The 23,816-nt window shown below is 40.5% G+C and overlaps 1 protein-coding gene across 1 annotated transcript in view; it reads left to right on the top strand.

Annotated features, from left to right (window-relative positions):
- The window catches only part of akap6 (A kinase (PRKA) anchor protein 6), a 219,611-nt gene that overhangs the window by 30,790 nt on the left and 165,005 nt on the right, over positions 1–23,816 (top strand). The window contains exons 7-10 of the mRNA XM_084741771.1: positions 108–248; positions 365–520; positions 623–883; positions 19,266–19,388. Of these exons, the coding sequence (XP_084597897.1) occupies positions 108–248; positions 365–520; positions 623–883; positions 19,266–19,388 (681 nt within the window). The remainder of the gene's footprint in view (positions 1–107; positions 249–364; positions 521–622; positions 884–19,265; positions 19,389–23,816) is intronic.

Here is a 23,816-nt window from a genome sequence, read left to right as displayed (position 1 = left end):
TAAGGAGCAAATATGGGACACCAAAGATTAATAAACAATATGATAGCATACATAATAATAACAACAATAATAATAATAGTTTCTGTCCGTCCCCTCCTCTGTGGTAGGGGGCTCAGGTTTCATCCAAAAGCAGCCCAGACAGGGAGCACTGGTACGGGTCAGAAGAGTTCCTGGCTCTTCCCGCTCAGCTCCGTAAGACGGAGATGCTCGCCATGAAACTGGAAAGTCTGGCTCACTCCATCCCACTGGTCAGTCCACAGTCGAATCTTTTTCATAAGTCTATAAAAAGATGACCTGATTAATTTTTGCACATGATCATAATGACGAGGAGTAATGATGTTTTTGTTGGAACTTTGTCCTGCAGAGGCCTGGTGGCTGTGACTCTACCCAGGAGGCTTTGCAGGACGTGGATGACTGGGATTTGACGGAGCTCAACCCGGACTGGGACGTAGGGGAGAGCGGGGACAACGGGAGCAGTGTAGGGGAGAGTGGGGACGATCCGTCTCCAATGCCACCGCTGGTATGTCACAAAAGATTTTTATCTTTTCAGATTACAGATTACAATCAGATTACACCACAAATTCTGAAACGTGTTTCCATGACGACCTCTCTCCCGCCACAGCTTCCCTACAGGCGAAACCTCGTCAGCCGCTTCAGCCCCACCTCCTCCAGCGATATCGCTCCCTCGTTGGACGAAAGCATCGAGTCCGGTCCCCTGAGTGACCTGCTGTCTGAAGAGGACGAGGGACGGAGGTCTGCGGACCGCAGCCTGCAGCTGACGGCGCCCCCGGTGGACGGCCGTGGAGGTGCGTCCTTGGTGCACCAGCTGCTGGAGGACATTCAGAGTCACGACAAAGACCCTGATGTCTGGAAGAAGATAGAGGTATGGACAACCTTCCTGTCTGTCTGTCTGTCTGTCTGTGTCCTCAGTCTGCCAGGCCTGTCTGTTTATTTCTGTTGTGAATTATCAATGTTTTAGTTTATTTCGTTCCCGTTAGTGGAGCTGTTCTGCTTCTTTACCCTGAAGGTTAATTTGATTTTCATGAAAGTGTAATAATTTTTTCTGACATTATTGGAGGTATTTCCAAACTATGTGACAAATGATGTAGTTTGTCACTGCTTTCTAAGCGCAGCACCCCAACAAGACGACATTGTTTATCAGTTCTTTCTAAAACCAAATGCCGCAGCGGTGGTCAATGTTTGCTTTACCTAAGGCACAAAATTACCTAGTAAGTAAAGTTTCTAGAAAGTTTCTGAAAGTTTTCAAGAGCACATTCTTTTTTTTTTTTTTTTTTTTTTTTTTTTTTTCAAGAGCACATTCAAACACAGTAGTGTGTAGGATTTAATGGCATCTGTTGGTGAGCTTGTTGATTGCAAACCCTTCACCTCAACCTTCAAAGTGTGTATTAAATCCATCAGTGGCTGCGAAACTTGTGTTCTGAGGCACTGTAGAAACATAGACTTTAAACTATATTTTAAACTGTTAATAGTTTGGAAAAAAAAGACATTTTTTTAGTGTCACCGACTGTCATTTGTGTTTCTTTTTTCAGTTTCAGTTCAGGCAGTTTGTTTTAGCACCGATCTGAGATAAAACCTAAACCGTGGGTCTGGAACCTGCAGCTCAGGGGCCACTTGCCGCTTGTTTGCCCCTCTCCAGTGGCTCCCTGTGATCTTGATAAAAAATCTTTAATCTTCATTTATCAGTGTTGGAGTTCTAAAATGATTCTTACTTTTTCCAGTTATAAAAACATGTAGGCTTTGCACTGATTAAAAAAAAAGAAATTTTATTGTCAATTTTAATGTCAAATGTCAACAAAAACGTGCAGTGTCGCCTACGTCTGGCTTTGCTTCTAAATTTTGCAGGTGGCTAGTCCTAAATCTCCTGAGACAAGCAATAAACGCCAAATCCGAAAAACACAGAAAAGTCTCAGTGAGCAAAATGTAAAATGTAATAGTTGCGGCTCCAGGCGCATTTTCTTTCTTTTGGCCAAAAATGGCTCTTTTGAGAGTAAAGGTTGCCGACCTCTGACCCAACCACAGATGTGATAGTTAGAGTTCAGGAAAGTTTGCCATCATGGTCAAACAAAACCAGAGTTCACTGCTGGAAGGAACCAGGGTGCCGTCAGACAGTGAAACCTCTGTAACCAGACTCCTGTCTCAGCGTCTTTAGCAGTAGCTGACATTAGAATTTCATCAGAACCATGAGACAAATCCCTGTACTTCAATTCTGACAAAGGACAACAAGTCAAACTGAAATCAGCACAACACCGGTGCTCCTCTCTCTTCACTGCAGCCGTCTTGATGGATTGGAGGGCTGGTATCGGATCGTCCCGTGGCCCCGTTAATTCATCACCTCACTTCTAAAGGTCACGTTTGATTGGCAGGCGGATTATTGATGAGGCTGCCTGGTGAACTAATCAGTCATATCTGTCATATTGAATATGGTGAAATGTCAATAGCTCTGGGGATTCGTTCGTCTCATGGCTGCTCGTTTAATTAGCGCTATAAAGAAGCTCCGCCGCCTCCTCTAATATTTTTTATTGTTTTATTTTACTCACGTTTATTTCACTGTCTCTCCTTTATTGCCTTAATATTCTAATTCTGGATACCTTTTACTCTCCCAGCAGCATTTTACTTTGCCGCTGTAACATCCCAGTCCCTCCCTCGGGGATCAATGAAGTTCAGAGTATCTGTCTTATCTGGTGTTAGCCGGGTCAGGAGCCCACAGACAGACTCGCACCGCTGTAATAAGATTATCAGCGAGGATCAATCTGTGAATTAAAGGGCCGGGCCGTGCGAGGGGGACGTCCTTGGATCTGGGGATCATTGACCCGGAAGGTCGCGAGCTTGATCCCCTCATCAAACCGTCTCCTCCGTATTCCCCAATTCGAATCAGATCGTCCACATTAATATTCAGAATTAATGATGATTTGACTGATGAAATGTCAAAGCTGTCCCCTGCTCTGTCTCTGCCTCTCTGTCTGTCCTTTTCCTGTTGTGGAAATATTTTTGATCCCTTTTTTAAAGCAGCCTGACAAACTGACGTCCACGTGGGGAAAATCTGGTATCTTTTTGATCTTTAGGATCTCTGCTAGAATTAAACAAAGTTCAGTGGGTTTGACTAAAGCTTGTTTAGTTTATTGTGGAGAGAATTAGCAAATTAAAACAAAACCACGTGATGGTATTACGGTTGTATCAACTTGTCACGTTCATCACATTGAAAGCGACAGTATTGAGCTGTGGGTGATGTGGCAGTTCGCAGAGCGTCTTCACCGTCCATCTTACTGTTCATTCATTATTAACATACAGCGTGATTTATATTCTCCCCTTTTTCTGTTCTAACCATCTATCTGCTTCAAGGATGGTTATTGTTAATTTAAGCCTATAGAGCTGGAGACACTTATTCCTAAGGGAGCTCAGGATTTTTAGGGCAAAACGCTAGAAGTCTTCAGTAGGATATGATCATGATTTAGCATGACATATGTAAGGCTGTGTATTTCAACAAAGGAAAACATGAAAAAAAAATAAAGTTTCATGTTTTAAACAACCTTCATGGCCATTTGAAGACTGATTTCTGACTTTAACTTAACTTCAGTCTTTCGCCTGAAAAGTTCAGTTCTTTAATTTCTTGATTTGTGCATGAAGTACAATGAAAGAGAAGAAATATACAATTACATAAAAAATACACAGTAAAAAGCACTGTTTTCATACTGGTTATTGCAAATGTATCATTAATCCCTATTTATGATTGATCCGCCTCGAACACAAGAGTCCCTTACTTCCATACACAATTCTGTTTATGCTTTTTCTTTTTGACGAGTTGAGGTGGAGCTGTGGCTGCAGCTGCACATGTTGCTGTCCTACACTTGTAGATGTCGTTGCTCCACTGTGTTTTGTTCTTCCTGGGGCATTTAACGACAGACTACGGCACTTGGAGGCGTATATGCTGTGTCTGTAAAAAAAAAAAGTTAAAAAAAAGTCACATTTTGTTATCGACTTGGTACCAAAGCATCATCTTTCATGACATCACTAGTCAGCGTCCATGCACTTTGCTGCACAAAGTGAATGACAGTGGACTGATGGAATGTGGAAATGATTTTTCCTGGGACGTCTCAGGTTGTGCATCTGTTTTGTAAATAGATGGTTCATTAGTTCATTTTCAGAATATACTTCTGCTTCTTTGCAATAAAAAGAAAGGAAAACAGTTTGAGGTTTTAAAGGTTTTTTTTGTTCTGGCTCAGCTGAGATCAAGATTGGCGCCTCTGACCCTTTATGAGAGAATTGTCATGATTTTTCCTCAGATATTTCAGTAAAATCTGCAGTGTTCAACATTGTGTTGATATTGCATTTGGACTTTGGATCCATGTCACCTCACCTCACAATAAAATAAGAGATATTTGTGATCGATAGTCTTTTCCTCGCCTGTAAGATCACACATCATGTCTGGCAGTAAAATCTGCAGCAGAAACCGCTCCGACCACGAGCAAAGATTTGGTTTCCCTTGTCAAAGCAGCGTCTCTGATGAGTCGGATGCTGGTAGAAATTTTGCACGCGCCCTCGTGGCATGCCCTGAATGTCCCAGACACAATAAGTATCTATAATCCCCGGCACGTTCAGAGCCCAGCACAGCTTCTCCTGAATGATTCAGACCCCCCCCGGCACTCAGTTCATGTAGTCGGTGTTAAAAACCTGCTCATGTGAGCCCCAGAACAATGCCACAATGTAAAGCACTGAGTTTGGAGTTAATGTAAATGGATTCAGATCCATACCTGAATATACCAAGTATCTGAACTGGTAAGACTCTTCTTTTACTTGTATCTTTTAAATATTGAACCCCAAAGAATTATGGAAATAAACACACATTCATGAATTAGCATTAACACTGCCAGAAAACTCACAAAATATAAAATAAGACACATTAAAGCGATCAGGAATTATGCTGTGCTGTGTCACACATGTCACCACACGTGCACACACACGCTCACACACTCCTCGTTCCTCTCTGCTCCTGGGTAATTAGCTGATTAGCTGCTTAATTAGCAGCATGTAATCATGGCGATGGATGAGCTGCCTAATTGAGGAAGTGAAGAGAGGAGAAGGAGAGTCTCAGTGTGGAGGATGACATTCTGTCTCTGCGCCGAGAGTCTCGACTGAATACAGCAGAGAAGAATAAAACAGAACGGAGAAATGATCCGTCCAGGGAGGAGAAACCGTGCAAAGATCCGTGTTGGAGCAGAAATGAATCAAATCCAGGAGCAGGACGGAATATAATCTGTCCAGGAAGTCTCCTCCGGGGGAGACGGACTCGCTGGTGTTTGTTGTTGGAGGCGAGTAGATTCGATTAGAGTGGAGAAGAACTGAGTAGAATTTAATAGAATCTCATATTTGAACATTATGGGAAAGGAAATCAGTTACACTCACTGTCAGTAAGATGGATCAAGAGGGTACAGACATTTATTTTCATCTCCAACAGACAGATTCGTTATTGTACCAGTGTTTTAACTGGGAGGAAGAGCTTAAACCACGTCTCAACTGGACTTAGCTGTTTAACTGAACTGTCTTTATTGTATAAAAGAGGGACCTTCCAACTAAATTTGTCCAAGGGCCACAATTTTTCTAAGCAGACACTGTGGGGGACGGACAGTTAAATGCTTTTAACGTGAAGCTTCAGCAGTAGGAAATCTTTGGTTTGCAGGCTGGATGTGTCCCGTGAGCAACCAGTCCACAATCAGTCTATTCATGATGGTATTACTTTAAAAAAGTAACTAAACAATAAATCAGTAATAATAAATCAAAATAAAATGATAATAAATAATAAATAAAAGTTCCCTTCACTACCATTGTATTAGGAGAGTTTTTTTAGCAGAGTTAAGAATGGGGTCCACGGCCACAAAGTTTGTGATTTACAGAAAAAATGTCTCTGAAATGGACACACAGGTATGTTTTTAATTAAAGTGATAGTTCACCCCAAAATGAAAATTCAGCCGTTATCTGCTCACCCTCATGCCAGTTAAAAGTCGGGTTTAGTTCTTTACTCCATAAAACACTACTGGAGTTTCACAGTGTTGAAGAATCTCTAAAAAAAAACAAAAAACAAAAAAAAAAAAATATATATAATGCCTCCATACTGCTCATCTGGTTTAATCCAAGTCTCCCAAAGCTCGAAAAAGTCGTTTACTTGCGAGTGCACACCCTCACACCATACACACACACTCAGTTCAGATGGCGTGCACAAGCCATAGATCCGCAGTGACGATTTAGGCTAAAAATAAAAGTGTAAATGACGTCTTTCAAGTCAGTTTAGCATGTTGGGGCTTTAAGAGACTTGGATTACATAAAGAATAGAGTCTGGAGGCTTTTTATGTTTTCTTTGGTTGTTTGATTTCTGCAACGCTGTTTTCCTGTGAAAGTCCAGCAGTGTTTTGTGGACTAAAAAACTATCATTTTCATTTTTGGATGAACTGTCCCTTTAACATGAAAAACATCAAGTTAACAGCTTCTTGTAAAATCTGCCACATGACACTGGTGATTGGTTGGAGCTACATGAACTAAATATGACTCATTTTCTAAGTTGCATTCTGTAAAAACAAACTTTATTTATTTGGAAACACGATCAGTAACATGTATTTGGATTTAAGTATTTCTTGTTTTGACCTCCTCCCCCGTTAGACCTATACTTCTTCTTTCTATTTCTTCTTCACGCTGCCTTTGCTGTTGGACATGAATATTTTATCCGAGACTTTTTCTCCCCCTTTTGACCGTCTAGACTCTGTTGTCTCGACCTTGACCTCCTCATCATTTGTAATGTTGGCGCCGACTCCTCACATCATTTGCATCCACATCATGTATATCCGCGGCTTGTTTCATTAAAGTTTATGAGGCCGACGGCAGGAAATATACATACGCCGAACCCAAAGTTCCTAATTGCGCTGTATGGGACGCGGCTCCTGAAGTGCATTAAAATTTGCTAGAAAGAAAACAACACTAAAGAACAGCGGAGAGAGAAACAGTCCATCAGTTAGATAAGTGTCCTACGCGTCATGTGATCACATTGTATGTGCTGTCTGGGCCGGCGTCGGCGTCCTCAGTGTGAGGTGTCTGTGTGTTTGGCGGCTCTGCGGCACGCCGGCCTATCTGCGAGCAGTGGGAGACAGACAGACAACAGACTCAGATCAACACTCGTCTGATTGGCCCGGCGGGGGGGCAGGGACGCCCACCGACAGCAGAGGGGATAGGAAAATAAGAGAGATGGAGGAGGAGGAGGAGGAGGAAGAGGGGTGTTATTCTCTTCTTTTGTCTTTCTATAGATAAACAGGTAAAGCCGACACACACACAGATGCAGAAAGTTAATTTGTTTGGAGTCCAAAACTCTGGTTCCACTTAAAAGTATTGAAGTCGACCAAGATAATTTTGTTTTCAACATTTTTCTGTGGATGCGATGAAAACTCCCCGCCTCCATCTGTAACTGTGATGCTTTTGCTCCTTTTTCAAACACATGTTGCTCAACTTGACGCAGTTTGGAGCTGTTTGAAGGTGTGTGATGCAGCAGCTAAACGGTATGAAAACGGTTATTTCTTTTTGAAAACCTTTTATTATGAAGCAGCACAATCAGGAAATGTGAACGTGTTTTCATCAGCAGTAACTTAACACAACTCCTGTCAGCTAAAAGTCAACATGAAACAGGAAAATAAGGCAGAAAACCTGAAAGAACAAACAGTGACGCAGCAGAGAAACTAAACTTCAAACCACAGAGATTCAGTTAGAAGCTACAGACGTACTGAGAGCTGAACACACCTTTTAAAAATGTATCATCCTTATGATAGAAAGCATAACAGGCAGGATGGGGTATTATAGACGTATATATTGCACATATGAATAAGTATTTTAGTCAGACTGAAAGACTCAAAGATGAGTTTATAACAACTAAACTCAGCTTTATTTTATTTTAGCGCCTAACAAACATGCTCTAACATAACAAAAGTAAAATAACACAGACACAAAATAAAAGCAAAAGATAAATGACAAATACAATTTAAACATTAAAAAAACAGCAAAATATTAAAAATCACTAAGTAAAAATATAATATTATAGTTTTACACAGATAAGCAACAAGTCCGACAGTCTGACAGTCCTACACTGTAGGTTGATCAGCTGTTTATAACTGTCAAATATCACTCAGTGTAAAGTTCAACCTGTTATCCTGAAAACAAAAGCCCACTGCTCTGAAATAACACACTCTGCCAAACTCCATTAACATTTTGCTCAATTTAACCGTTATAAACATCTACTCCTTCCACAAGATTAATAAAGATTTCTTATGACTCACAAACAGACACTTAGTCATTTTGGCAAACATTCTGCATTAATTTGAACTCTAATAAATGTGAAACGGGCAAAAAAAAAGTCAAAGAATCCCTCAGTTATTTCATGCTGGTTGTTGTTGGAGAAGCTGCTAGTTAGATTTAACATGTATCCATAATGTTCTTCATCTCTGATGACAATAATGATAATTATAATTAGGTCATAAAGGTCATAATATAATAATATTTCTCCTTTAAAAGCCAGGTTAAAAATAGATCTTTAATTTACTTTTACTATACAGAGACTTTGCTTTCTAATTATAATAATATATTACATTATTCACACATACAAGAAAAAAAGGTTCAAATAATCATTTCAAGTGAAAATAAACTGTTACAGTGAAATAAAATGTGATTGATTACATTAACATTATGGAACTATGGAGATGATTTTATCCCCACGGCAAGAGACATCTGGCAGTGGAGGGGTCTTCCAGCCACGATCTCAGGGACGCAGTCAGGTGTAGTCAGGTGTGACGGGCGGCCTCGCCTCGCTCTCTCTTTCTTCCTCTCCTCTCATCTTTTATCACTTTCTTGTGCTTCCTTTCTTCTTTCCTGTCTTTGTTCCATCTTTCTCTCTCTTTCCTTCTTTTTTCCTTTCTTTCTTCCTTCCTTCCTTTCTTTCTTTCTTTCCTTCCTCCTTTCCTCCTTCCATCCTTCCTTCCTTCCAGTGCTACTACAGATTTCCACTGAAAGCAAGTTAAAGTTTCTAAATAATAAATAAATAAAAAGAAAATGAAGGCAGAAATATAAATGTGCTTGTTGAGCACTAATGAAGCGTGGAGGAGGCTGCAGTCCTGTCTCGTCCAGATTTTACCCAAAACTCAGCGGCACAGGTTCCATGTTTTCTATTAAAAGTGATTTTAATGAATTTCTAATCAAACTTTCTTCCCCTCCAGTTCTTTCATTTCGGAGCAGCGGCGCACAATGTTTGGTGTGACATGTTCACGTAGTCACACTAATAACTTGGCCCGCTGTGGAAATTAGCTGTCTCACCTCAATCCCCCCCAAAAAATGTTTGTGGAACCCTGCGCAGAAAATTCATCATTTAAAATTTTCTCCTGGTCTTTAACTTCACCAGGTGCTGAACTGTGGTTGAACCAGTGCCTCAATCATCCACAAACTGTTAGCATTTCCCATCAGAACCAACACATGCTGCTAGCCTCAAGCTACTCATTAGCTCAAAATTTCAAGCAGCAGTAATAACAGATTTCAGCAGACGTGTTTGACTTGTCTTGACTTGACCACTCTTCAACACAAAAGCTGTTTTTATTCACTTATTATTTCCAGCCATTTAAATTTAGATGTTTATGTATCACAGTCTCTAACTAAGGACATGAAAGCAATAATTTAAAAAAGAAACAACAAAACAGATTTTATACATTAAAAATAAAAACAAAACATAAAACATTAACATCAGTGGAAAATATAGAGCCAAATAAAGTGCAGTGTTCTTTTGCTTAGATGAAGTTACAAGTCTCTCTTACTGCGCTGATGTTTCAAAATATGTCTAACATTGTTAATTTAATGCATTTAACACATGATACCACCCAAATGCAGGTAAACCTGATAAAATCAGGCATTTGACCCGTTTCCCACAGCCGCTAAACCCGTTTACCATCTGATTTTTGTTTTTTTCTCTCTTGTGTGCTGAGACTCACCTCATGTGTCAACAGGAAAAGGAGAGAAACATTTAAAAATGAATATTTGTGGTTTGATGTTTAGTTCCTCTACTGTGTCGCTGTTTGTGCTTTGAATCTCGTGCCTTATTTACCGTCTCCTGCAGAGCTGCTGCGTTAAGTTATTTCAGATGAAAGTGCAACATTTCCTGATTTTGCTGCTTCATAATAAAAGTTTTTAGAGAACACAGGGGACTTTTATTATGAGGACTTTACAGGAAGTAAAAAAGTTTCTACATCGTTCAGCAGCTTGACTAAATACGAGCGCTTCGTCAGTAAAATACACACCTTCAAGCAGGTGTGAACTCCGCTGTGCTCGGCTGCAGACGCGAGTCAAACCAAGTGAAGCAGCACGTGTTTATGAAAAATGAGCAAAAGAGGCAACAAGCCTTCGTTGCCTCTGCTGAAAAGGGGTGAGAATAGTGTGTTCACCCAGGTGTCATGTTTACATGACTGCAGATAAATACCTGTGAGTCTTGCAGACTCATTTGATGCTGATTGTAGAAGAAAACAGCCAGACGTTAGTGAGTGTTAGTGGGGTTTTTGTCCAGTGTAAAAGAGGCTCAACATTCCTCCAGCACAGAGAAATAGATTGCCTGGTTTGTAGTAGACATAGGTCAACCATTTCTCTCTCTCTAAGACAGAGAACTCAAGGTTTCACATTATCTGCAGCACTCTGTATGATTTTGTTTATTTAATTTTTTTATTTGTGGTCTGTAGGAGGAGGGCTTTTAATATGAAAAATAAGCAGGAAGTGTTAAGTTTCATTGATGGTAGTTTAAATGTTCTGTATATGACATTCACTGCCACTAGATGTCGCACTAGAGCGGCAGCATCTCAGACCAAAACGAACGGGTGCGTGATTTCACGTCCAAATCATCTTAAAACACACTTAACTGCAGGTGGTGGGCGTGAACGTTGTACTAATGGAACTGACTTTTCACTAAGCCCCGCCCCCCTAAGTTGCTGTTGCTGAGTCTGTCAAGCTTTCCATTCAAGTTTACGATGATAACAGTGGCATATTTAACATTAAAACTGAGAGTTTACTGTTAAAAAACCCAGAGGTCTGTGATTCCTTGTGTAGTGGACTATTGTAAGCTAATGCTAACTTTTTTTTAATGTTTCTGTCTGAAATATTTTAAAACAAGAACTCTGTGAAAATGGATTCGTAAAGTTACCTCGCGACTGTGTACGTGATGTAAAGTTAATGCTAGCAGACTGAGGCTAAGGCTAGCTTACATCTCAGCAAACATTGGTCGGATGGTGGAATACGGCAGGTATATCTACATGATAGATGACAGAAAGCGGACCTTGAAGCAGGTCACCCAGCCAGATGAGCCGGATCGCGACTGTGGAAGAGAGCCGAGATAAGAGCTAAGCTAACTGGGCTTAGACCTGAGACAGCGAGCGAGAGATGAGGCGCATCAGCCCACATCCTCCTCCTCAAACCCCCACAGAACAAATGCAGATGCAGTGGGATCTAACAAGTTTGTCTGGAGGTAAAGTTACTGCAGCTAGTCAGCTAGCATTAGTTAGCCAGACATGCTAATGTGATGAAATGCAATGTTTGACAGGCCTGCAGCACCCTAGTTACTGTTGCTAAGTTTGTTTGTTTTCACATAAACACATAATATAAGGCGACTGAAATTTTTGGCATCTGTGTTCTGTAATTTCTCATTTCTTATTGACCGACATACACACCAACACAATATGAGCCTTTATCAGCCCCTTTATCGGCCTCGTATTTCCAACCCCGTCAATGTTTTCTCGCAACAAAACAGCTTTTATTTGCGAATTTACAGTAATAATTAAGACATACAATAATAAATATGTAAGCAACCATCGCTGCTTTCACTTTCTGCAGTCCAGCAGCAGTTATATCCTCATATTGTGTTTGTCTCGTGCTCCGGGCGCATTAAAAATCAGACCTATCGGCTGTAACATATTAATCATCGAAGCCGAACACGGTCTGTCGGGAGTTTGAGTCTAAATCTATCAGCGTCGTCCTTCAGAAAGCCCCGTCAGCTGAACGGTAATTATCCAGCGGTGAAGAGCTGAACCACAGGAGGAAGAGATGAAGCAGATATCAGAGCGGTTATCCAGGCGGCAGAGGATCAGATCAGGCGTTTCAGCTCCCAGCAGGCCTTTCTGCCCCTCAGGAGCCTCACTGGTTTAGAGACATCAAAGCAGCCGTAAGCAGCCCAGTGCATGCTGGTCGATATCCAAACCAACGCCGGCGCTCCCTCTGCTGCTGTTCACGCCTACATCCTCTTCCTCCTCCTCTGTCCTCCTCTTCTTCTCGTGTTGAACCTCTCGTCTCATCTCATCTTCTCAGACTCTTCACCTGTTTTTTTTTTTTTTTTATAATTTTCTTCTGTTTTTCTTCTCACCTGTACTCCTTATCCGTCATCTCCTCTTTCTTTTCCTTCTAATCTCATCAATTTTTCATCTTTTTCTCTCATTTTATGTCCTCTTCTCTAATTTTCACATTCCATTTTTCTTCTTTCTTTCCATTGCTTTCTTCTTTTCCCCCTCCTCTTCTGGCTTTCATCCTTTCAACTCTTCTGTGACTTTCCTTTTCTCTACTTTCCTTCATGTGTTTCATTTTCTTCCTTCATTTTTTCTGAATTCCTTCCTTTTCCCTTTTCATTCATTGCTTTTTGCTTTCTTTTCTCTCTTTTGCTTTCCTGTTTCCCTCATTTTTTGTTCTATTCTTTCATTCCCGTTGATTGTTCTTCTTGTCTTTCTCCTTTCCTTTCCTTTCCTTTCCTTTAGTCTGCTTTTCTTCCTCTGCTCACCTTGCTTTTTGTTTTGTTTTGTTGCCTTTCCTTCCTTTTCATCTAAACGTTTCCTCTTTTCTCCTCAGTTACTCATTTCTTCTTTTGGTCTTCCAATTTTATGTCTCGTCCTCCTAAGTTCTTTTCTGATCTTTCGTCAAAAGGCCTTTCCTTTCCTTTGCATTCCTTGTTTCCTCCTTGTCTCTCCTGTCCTCATCTTGTTTTATCCCCTTGGTGTTTCCTCTGATGCTTGTTTGCTTTTTTTACTTTTTCTTCTCTTTTCCTCTCCTCATTTCCTCTCTCTCTTCTTTCCTTGTTTCTCTTGTCCTTTCATTTTTCACCTCATGTCATCGCTGGTCCTTGTTTCCTTCTCTCCTCATCTCCTCTAAGCCTTCCCTCTTTCAGCTTCCACTTCTTTCCATTTCCTGTCCTTGCTGGTTCTTGCTTCCTACTTTCCTTCTTCTTTCCTGGTTTCCCCTTGATTCTCATCTCCTGCCCTGTGTTCCTCCTCTCCTCTCCTTCTCTGTTTGTTTCCTCTTGTCCTCCTTTCCTTTCCTTTCCTTTCCTTTCCTTTCCTTTCCTTTCCTTTCCTTTCCTTTCCTTTCCTTTCCTGTTGTCTTCTTTCCTTCCTCTTTCCTCCTTGTTTTTCACTTTTCTTTCTTTTTCTGTATTGTTCTTTCCTTCCCATTCATTTTATTTTTCTCATCTTTCTCCTTTCTTCTCTTCATTTCCTTTCCTTTCCTTTGCTCTGAGGTTTTTTCTTTCCCTTTCCTCTAAAGGCCTTTCTTTTTTCTTTTTTCTCTTTTCCTTCCTTCTTTTCCTTTCCTCTTTTCTTCTTTCCTTCCCATCTCTTTTATCTTCCTCAACTTCTTTCCTTCATTTCCTCCTGTTGTCATTTCTTCCCTTCCCTTTCCTTTCCTTTCCTTTCCTTTCCCTTCCTTCCTTCCTTCCTTCCCCTCCATGTAGTCTTCTTTCCTGCTTCTGCTCTCTACTCCTTCTTTTCCTCTTGTCTTCTTTCCTTCCTATTGATTTTGTCCTCCTCATCTTCTTTCCTTTCTGTCCTGCTATTTTTCCTTTCACTGTTTCCTCTCCTCTTCCTTCCTCACCTTGTCTTCCTCTTTCTCCTCCCTCCTCTTCCTCCTACACTCCCGCTCCTCTCTTCCTCTCCTCCTCTCGTCTCATCAATACTTTTGATTTCCATCTCTCCTCCATAACGAGCGGCGGAGAGATGGACGGAATCATATCGATGTTTTTTTTATTTTTTAAATTTTTTTTTAAGGTTCACGGTTGTAATTAACATACTGCCGCTCAATCGGTCAAGGTTTGCATCTCACACACACACAAACACACACAAACACACTCACAGACACTGCTGAAGCATATAAGATGTGCACAAACACACACATTTGATCATTACAGGCGAAGCAGACACACCTATCCCCATATGAAGACACACACACACACACGTACAGATTGGATCCAGCGATTTGTAGGCGAGCTGTAAGCATGGATGCACACATGTGGCAAGTAATTTCCATCAGATTTAGCTCCTCGCCGCAGCCTCCTTCACTCTGCCATTAGTTTTCCAGGTAGCTCTCAGTGAAAGATATGAAAACAACACTGGATGTATAAAATATTAGAATTGTCTTCTTGATGATCTGCAGTCACAGTTACACTTGTTATTCAGACGGGGATGTTTGAGGTCTGACTGGAGAGAATGAATTTAGAGCTCACGTTGCCGTACGTCTTCAGTTTTATGTAAATGACTCGGTCTCTCTCTCTCCGTCTCTTTGTGTTGCTCGTGCGCTCTTTGGAGCTGGTTTGTATCCAGACTACGTGAAATTCAGGTTGTGGCTTGGCGCTGACCTTTGTGTGTCTGTGTTGGAGGTTCTTCTCTCTGTGGAAGTCTCTCTGCCTGCAGAGCTCAAACTTAAACCACAGACTGGTCAAATATGCAGGAAATTATAAAACTGCATTTTCTTTTAATTTAAAGGTTTGTAAAAGAAAATTTGACACGATTTCATTAGAAAATGCAAATTAAATTGTTTGTTTTTTAGCTCAGTTGTCTGACTTAGTAGTAATTCATCATTATGAATTGTTGTAATAAAATTTCTTTTTATATTATGTGCCCAGTGCATTAAATTTCCCCACCAATTTCTTTCTGTTTTGAAATTTGTGGTCGATTGGATGTGTGTTTTCAGAGCTGCTTCCTAGTCCTTACACCAGATCTCCACCATTTAGTGCAGGTGAATGAAATATAATCTGGAGAATCATCCAGATCTTCTTCTCCTCCTGTGTCTGCAAACAACTGATGAGGCAAAACTGGACCGAGCTCACTGTTTCTGTCTGCCCCTGTGTGTGCTTGAGGTGCAGTTACGACTCCTTTCTTTCAGACTGCAGAGTGACGGTACAGCAACAAAACTTTGCAAGATGGCGGTTGAGGTAAAACGTGTGTGACTTTGACACCACAGACCGCCGTTCACTTCCTGTTTCCTAACAACAGTCAACTTTGGTTTCTTTCAGCTGTGACCACAGTCAAATCGACCAAGTGGTTTATCGGACTTCTGATTTGATAATGATACAAAAACTCATCAGTCTGTAAAGGTGATATGCTGCTGATATTTTAGGTAAAACAAATTAAATTAATTTTCTGTGATGTTTTGCAGAAGTAGTTTGCATTTGAAACTTTGTAAAAAAAAAGTTGAAAACAGTTCTTTACACTTGATGAGGTCATTATGCTAAAATGTAATCAGAGCAGTGTTCTGTTTCTTTTGAAAGAAGTTTAATATTCCATCAAATCAGTTTATTCTGTCCATTTTTGTTGAGAACATGGGAAGGACTTTACACGTCATACCTGCATCATAACTGCTACATTTTTGGTGTTTATAGTGTTAGAAGAAAGACTGAGTGAATATATTGGACATCTTTATGTTGCCTGTCACAGTAACTGAGATAAACATTTTAACCATTTTATGCCAGTGATATGATGATAATATAATCATAAAAATGCTAGTTTTTCACTACATTTCTTGTAGTCTTGCCTTTTCTCTAATTTTCTTTCCTTGTTTCATTGCCTTCTTCTTTTCTTTCCCTTTCCCTTAAACATTTTGTTTTTCCACTTCCTTTTCCCTGTTTTGCTTCCTTTGTTTTCTGCTATTCATCTTTCCTTCTCCTTTTTTTCTCATCTTTTCCCTTCCCTTCCCTTCCCTTTTCCTTCCCTTCCCTTCCCTTTCCTTTCCTTTCCTTTCCTTTCCTTTCCTTTCCTTTCCTTTCCTTTCCTTGTAGTCTTCTTTCCTTCCTCTGCTCTCCTTCCCTTTCCTTTTCCTCTATTCTTCTTTCCTTTGCCATTCATGTTGTCAGTGTTATAATGCATCTTGCATCATGTTTGCTCCATTCTTAAGTAAAGTGATATGGATGTAAACACAACAGACAGTATGAGAGGTCAGCAGAACTGATGGAGGTCAGTCCATATATCGTACGACAGATCCATAATGTGACTATGATGACAGGCCTATTTGAAAAGTGTAGTTTTTCTTGAAACATTTTCCCACTCTGCAGCTTTACAGGACAGTGAGAAACACTGGTTAGTTAGTTTTTCCTGTAAAGAGGCTGCAGGTGAACAGAAACAACTCCTCCTCCTCTCAAACGAATTTAATCTTCCTCTTTGTCTCTAAAATAAATGAAACACTTTCAAGCTTTTTCTTGTCACTGTCTGATCTCTGCCTTGAGCATTAACTTGTTCACCACCCTTTCAATAATGGAGGTTTAAACTCTCCTTTCTTTTCTTCTTCTTCACCTCCGTCTCTCCTTCATGGCTGAAGGTTTGAAGTCCTCCTCTAAGCTGTCTCCTCTGCTCCTCTTCAGGAGTCAGCAGCAGAAATCAATACCGGATCAGATACTATTTGACGTGGATCCTCCTGATCTTCCACTGATCCTTCCCACATTTTACACCAGAGAGAAATCAGAATATGAGCTCTTATACAGTTAAAGAAGATTTATGATTCTTTTGCGGGTTTGATTGGTGAGTTTAAGGTGGAGATCTTTCAGTTTTGAGCTCCGTCTCCTCATAAATCCTCCCATCAGCCAGTAGATGGCAGTAGCTTTCCACCGAGTAACGAGTGCTCTTCTTCTCTGCCTCTGTTGTTTTCTCTTCTTCTCTGTCCGTCTGTCTGTCTGTCTGTCTGCTCTCATGAAGGACAACCTGCCAGCGATGGAGACATACATGTTCAACTCTCTACTTCTCTTTCTCATTCTGGCTTAATCACTTCATCTCACTTTCTCTCTTCTCATCCTATTTTTGCTTTTGTTTTTCTTCTCACCTCCTGTTTTCTCTCCACCTTGTTGTATTTTCCATCTCTTTTGCTTCCGTCTGTGTCTTTTCTTTTCTCTTTTACTGCTTTTCATATTATGTTTTCTTCTTTTAGAAGATGTTTTTATTTCTTTTTTAATTTTTTCCCTCTAATTTTTGTTCGTTGGTTAGTCTTTCCACTGTCAGAACAACTCTGGTTTGGTGAAAATAAATCCATAAATCTGAGTTAAATGGCTCTACAGGTTTGTTTCCAGCTCAGTGGGTGTACACTCAAACTCTAACTGCATTAACTTAACAAAATAAAATGACAAAAATCACAGCTGGTGATAACCTCAGTCCACTCGACCAACCCAGTACAGGACGGCGGTGGTTTCTTTTAGCTCCTGTTTTATTTCAAACTTAGCAAAAACACACCAGTTCAATTAACTGATGAAATAATATTATTTTGAAAAGCAAAAACATTTAAGGGGGTTTAACTTTGCAAGTATTTAGGGACGACTGATCTGCAAATGCCATCTAATGTTTGTTGCAGCACACGGTTTACAAAGGATCCTATCTTCCTTGACATCAAGTAGGGCTGAACAATTAACTAAGATTTTATCAAAATCGTAATATGGTCTCTGCAATTTTCAAATCGCAGGATGTGCAGCTGTTGTGAAAGATGAAATATTTGTTTTAAATTAAATATTGTGGTGCTCCAGAGGTGTTCTGGCCAACATATCATTCTCTAGACAGAAAAACATCTTTGTCTTAATACAGATCCCTTAAAAGAAGTAGCACACCATTATCGTTTTAATGTTTTTCAATGAAAATGAGATAATGAAATGATATTGTAAATAATATCACAAATGCAGTATCAGTCAGAATAACTGCAAGTAGATGTTTCTTCAAAATCGTCCACCATTAACATCAAATGTTAATTTTATCCACGTCTGACATTTCTGTGTAGTTTATGAGACAGTTCATGTTAGACTTCTCAGATCAGTATTTCCAATCGTGTGCATCTAATCTCCTGATCACACTCAGATATTAGTCCTATAGGGTCTGATCGACACTGGATATTGAAGCAGATACCTATATTGATTAAAAAATATTGGTAGATCGGCAAATACGGTCCTTTGTGTCAAAGGTATGTGTTGGAAGCAGGATATTTTACAGTTTAACGATAAATGTTTCTGTCAAAAATGATACTGGGGATCTGAAACAGTCAACTCTAAACAAAAAATATATATGTATATTAAACCTGAAGACATGAACTTGGAAAAAAAGATCAAATATACATAAAATGCTCCTTATGAAGCTAACATTTTTTTTTTAAACTGTCATAATGTTCTGTTAAACGTCCAAGTTCTCCCATGTCAGACAGCAGATACGCTGATACCAATACAGCTGTCAGCGTCTTGTTTTTGTTTGTTTGTTTGTTTGTTGGGATTTCATCATTGTTTTGGTCATCAGAAATTCCTTTTTATTTTCTGATTGTCTAAATTTCTTAAGTGAACAACGTAGAAATTCTCTTTTTATCCCTCTCCTCTTTATTGTCTTTGCCCGTGTTTTCATTTCTCCCACTCTTTTTTTTTCCCCCTCCTTTATTTTCCTGCTGGTATCTCTGCCTCCATCTCTCTTTTTTTTCTCTCCTCTCCTCTCTGTATTTATCCTAATGTGTGTTTACCTGTTCCGTCCTGCGGGTCTCGTTTTTGTTCTCGTTCTGTCCTTGAATTAATTCATCTGGAATCAGCTCTGAAACGCTGTCCAGCCGCTCTCCTCTCCTCTCCTCTCCTCTCTTTTATCCTCTTCTCCTCCTCTCATCCTCTCCTCCTTCCAATCTGTTGCGTTTTTTCTCCCTCTCTCCCTGTTGCATACCATTACCTGTTGGATTTCTGTCTCACCTTGCCTGTATGGTTTTCCCTTGATTCTCCATCAATTCTGACAACACCTTTATTTTTGCTCCATTTCTTCTTCTTATATCCCTCTTTTTCATTCTCTCCATCCTCTGCAGTGTTTTGTGTGTGTCGTCTTGTTTTGATGTGACTCCAGCGTGCTCTGGACAGTGCTGTTTATTCATGTTATTATTATTATTATTTAAAATGATCTGGCTGAATTCTCTTTCTCTCTGTGTCCCTTTGCCTGTCTCGTCCCCAGTGTTTCGTGCAGCAGTTGGACGGGTTCATCTCGTGGCTGCAGGAGGCGCTGGACAGCACAGAGAACTGGACACAGCCCAGACAGGAGCTGGACAGCCTGAGGGTGTACCTGGACACACACCTGGTGAGAACACACACGCACACACATTTGTCCTTTAATGCTCATTAACATAATACATTCCTGAACTCCCCACAGAAACCTTTACCTCGTTCTAATTTCAACCTTAAAACCAAGTTTTAACCCTTAAAGTAGTCATTTGAAAAAGCGAGGACTGGTCCTCCCTGTCTGTGTTGCCATCTGTTATCATCAGTTTTTCATTTTTTTCTCTTTTTCCTCTATATATCAGGGGTTTCAAACTGCTGGCATGGGGGCTATTTCCTCCCTCTGACCTGTGACATGATGTAAAAATATAGCATTATCAGGCCCGAAAAATTATTTCTTTATTTAATGTTTTTGGTTTTGTTTTGTTTACTACCCCTCAATTGCACGGAAGAGGATTGAGGCCATGTATCAGGAATTCTGACTTTAAATTCAGGAGTTTTTCACTTGTGGCCCTCATCTTCGTCTGCACAATTAAAACTAAAACTAAATTTGAAAAATTCTAAAAAACATAATGCATGCATTTCTGGAGTATTGCGTGTTGATATTTTATGTCCAGAAAAGATCAGCTTGTCCATAAATATTTCAGAGCAGAGTAGCAAGTTATCCACTGACATTCATGATCAGTTACGTGAAGAAACTCGAGTTGTTATTGCATACTGAATTGGAGATATTAATGACCAGTTCCTGTGCGCACGATTAGTTTTGTGCTTTTGACACAAACTCAGGTTTATAAAAATGTTCAGAAACTGTGTTTTTTGTTATGTATGCTGAGAATATGTTAAACAAAAAAGCACATTTTCAGAAATACTACACTCTCTTGCTGTACTTGAACGTCACAGTCGCCTCCCTGTGAGATGACAGTTGAGAGTTTTTGCTCTGTATTATCCTCGCTCTATTTTTAAAAATATCCTCCTTTATTTTCCTCCTGGTATTTCTCTCTTTTTTTCTCATCCCTCTGCATCTCTAAAGCTTTAAACAGTTGTCCTCACAAAGATACAATAGCGCACAAACACACACACACGCTGTCAAAGCTCTTATACATTTAAGAATAAATGTACATGAGTGCTTTGTCCAATCACATATCCATACACAGACTGCACACACGGTCGTATGAACACGTATTTGCATACATGCATATGGATGTGCCCATGTGTCACACACACAGAAACACACACCTGCCCGTGTGTGCCAGTTTTAACAGCAGAATAATTTCACTGCTACCTGTTTGACTCTCTGTTTAAAGCAGTTGTGCAGAATCTCCACTAAAAGCAACATTCGCTGTCATGCAGGTGGCGTGTCGGCTGCCATCTAACGCAGGTAATACACTGACAACGGATAAGTGTCTCATACAGCCCCACTTCAAATAATCTGAACTATCGGTTCAACATTAGCCCTGCATGTAGCACTCCAGAGGTTTCTCACATCATCCAGTTTGAAACAAATGTTTAATCTAAAGTCTGTCCTCACCAGAAAAACTTCCATGTTGGTCAAGTGTGCAAGCAGCTCAGTGGAGGATAGAGTTTGAAGTTATGAATGTTGTTATGAATGAGATTTCTGTTGCACAATTTCAATTGACGTAGTTATGTTTCATTTATTTAGTTTTTAAAAGTATTTGGGGGCTTTTTAATGCCTTTAATTGATAGGAAGACAGGACAGGAAAGGGGGAGAGAGCAGGGGGATGGTATGCAGCAGTGACTGGTGACAGGTGTTCGCCGTATCCATGGTCGCCACAGAGGGCCAGCAGCCTCGGCACACGGGATGCATGCTTCACCAACTGAGCTAGCCAGGCACCGCAAGATGTTGTCATTTTAATCCAAGAGCCACAATCATTTTCTAACCTTAACCAAGTTGTTTTATATGCCTAAACTTAACTGAATGCAGCCACTTTACAACGTAAGCCACATGTGTAATGTTGCATGAGTTATGTCTCATGACTTATGTAACATAGTTAAGGTCCAGTAAGGCTGTTGCTGCTCTCCACTGGTAATATATGTCATTTTGAGAGTAACTGGTATAGGTATAAGGATGTTTGTTAATGTAGGGTTACCAGTAGCTGTTGTTAGGTCGCTAACAAGGAGGACAACTTTCTAGTTGCCAGAAGGCCTGCTCCTTCTCACTGATATCTGATGTCAACCCTCCATCAAACTCCCGGTAAAGCAATTTTGGATGAAAGATGACGTGAAAGAAACATGGCGATATCTTTGGTTGTGGCTCTAAAACTGTGGTCTGACATCACAGCGAGAGACGTTCAAAGACAGCCGTTCACAATAAAATCCTGCCGACTGATTGATGTTACTTTATTTGAAGATATAAATGTAAAAATACAGCACAATCATTTTCATTTTTGATTTTGTCAGGGAAAAAAAAAAACATCATTGTATTGAATGTGTTATGGTTCTTGCCTATCCATGAATTTAGCTTTATGATCACTGTACACTAAACATACATCAAACTTGGTGTCGTACCTTTATTAGATCTAGGTTGCACATTGTGGCTTGAAATAAACTTAGAAGATTCCTAAAATTTCAGTCCGTAGGCTAGCGCTTTAATCGTGCCTGAAAAGCTGCGCCCATCGAGGCCTGATGCCGTGAAAATTCTGTTCGTAACTGACCCGAACCCAACCCTCATTAGCAAACCTGATTACAGCCTTTTTCTGAACAAGCTTCCATCTATGCACCGAACAGCAGGAGTTTTCAGTGACAGGGAGAACACAAGCAGGGAATCTGAAAAATTTAAATAAACGAATAAGTGTATGTGAGAAATAAGGCCCAACCCGAACCGAACCGAACCCGTCGGGTCCTGTCAGTGTCACTGATTTATTTACTGCTTTGTAATAACTGAATGCCAAGCAGGAATCCCTGACACTGTTGCTGAAAAATGTAATTCTATTACTGTAAGAGGAAGCTTTAAGCAGCTGAGACTCGACAGAGTGACCAGACTGTCTGTATCATCCTGACATCTGTTTTGTTGGTCGTCAGCTCAAAGAGAAGAAGAAGAAGAAGAAGAAAAGATGTAGCCGTTTTCCTCTTGTTCACACGTCTCAGCGTGGATGGAGATCTTTACCAAGACGATCTGAAGTGCTGGCGTGACCGTTTCCACGCATAATCTGCATTTTCAGATTTAGTCAGTTTAGTGTGGAGGTAGTCTCAGACCTCTCTGCCTCCCCCTCACACCTCTTTATCTCCCTCTCTCCCCCTCATGTTGCCACCAATAGTGTGTTTCTGCTGGTAATGGGATTCAAAGGCCTGGATCGCCCATCAGACCCAATCAATAGGCCTTTCATTGGCCGCCATCTCTCAGCGCCTTACAAAGAGCAGCCTGTGTGTGTGTGTGTGTGTGTGTGTGTGTGTGTGTGTGTGTGTGTGTGTGTGTGTGTGTGTGTGTGTGTGTGTGTTAGCGTCCTCTCGCCTCACTGATCTCCCCGGGGTTCCGGAAAGACCTGTGCTTATTCGCTCCACGCGCCCTAAAACACACATATAGATACACACACACACACACACACATACACACACACACACACACACACACACACACACACACACACACACACTCACACACGCCAGCTGGACCAAATATTCAATTGGGAGAGCAGCTCCACTCCACCCACTGCTGCCCTGGAGCTGTGTGCGTTTGTGTGTTTATGTGTGTAACAGAAAGCAATATAGAGAAGGAGAGAGAGTAACTGAGTGTGTGAGAGTAAGAGAGAGAGAAAGAGAGAAATAGAAAACCAAAAAACAGACAGGAGGACAAAAAGATGAAAAAGAGAGATAAGAGAGCGAATAAAACAAAGAGCAACCTCATCTCTTAAAATGTATATTCATATAAATATCTTTAAACAACTGAAGCAGGATTAAGGGATAATTCTGTAGATGTTTTATATATTTCGTAACCACAATAAATCCAATAAAAGCCTCAAACTAACAGTGAATGCATTTACTAACAAGTATTGTGTATGTCTCACACCCTGATATATCTTCTTCCTGTGTGCCATAGAGCTCCATTGTTGTCCAAAAACATGTCAGTGAGCCGCACTGTTGCACTGTCTGATATGTTCCTTCATTACAGTGAACACACAGACACTGTCCTGCTGCTTCACGTAATCATTAGGCCACCAAATGGGGATTAATCCACCACCTAAAATAGTCTCCATCGAATGAACTATATCCTCCTGTTTCTTATGAGATACACTACAGTAAGGCTGTCCTGACTGCTGTATTTTGGGCTTTGGTAGTTGCACTGCTGACTTAAAGGGATGACTACTCACCCTCATGTGGATTGAGGATCAGGTTTATTTTATTAGTCTGTAAAAACTGCTGGAGTTTCACAGGAAAACAGCGCTGCCGAATCTCCCAAACAATGGAAGTGAATGGTGACCAGTTTTTAAACGTAAAAAACAACTGGAAAGAAACCACAAAATGACTTCATACTTCTCATCTGACATAATCCAGG

This window comes from Lutjanus erythropterus, chromosome 18, assembly GCF_056507025.1.
Source record: "Lutjanus erythropterus isolate fLutEry1 chromosome 18, fLutEry1.hap2, whole genome shotgun sequence".
NCBI lineage: Eukaryota > Metazoa > Chordata > Actinopteri > Lutjaniformes > Lutjanidae > Lutjanus > Lutjanus erythropterus.
This window is presented reverse-complemented; position numbering and strand designations above follow the sequence as displayed.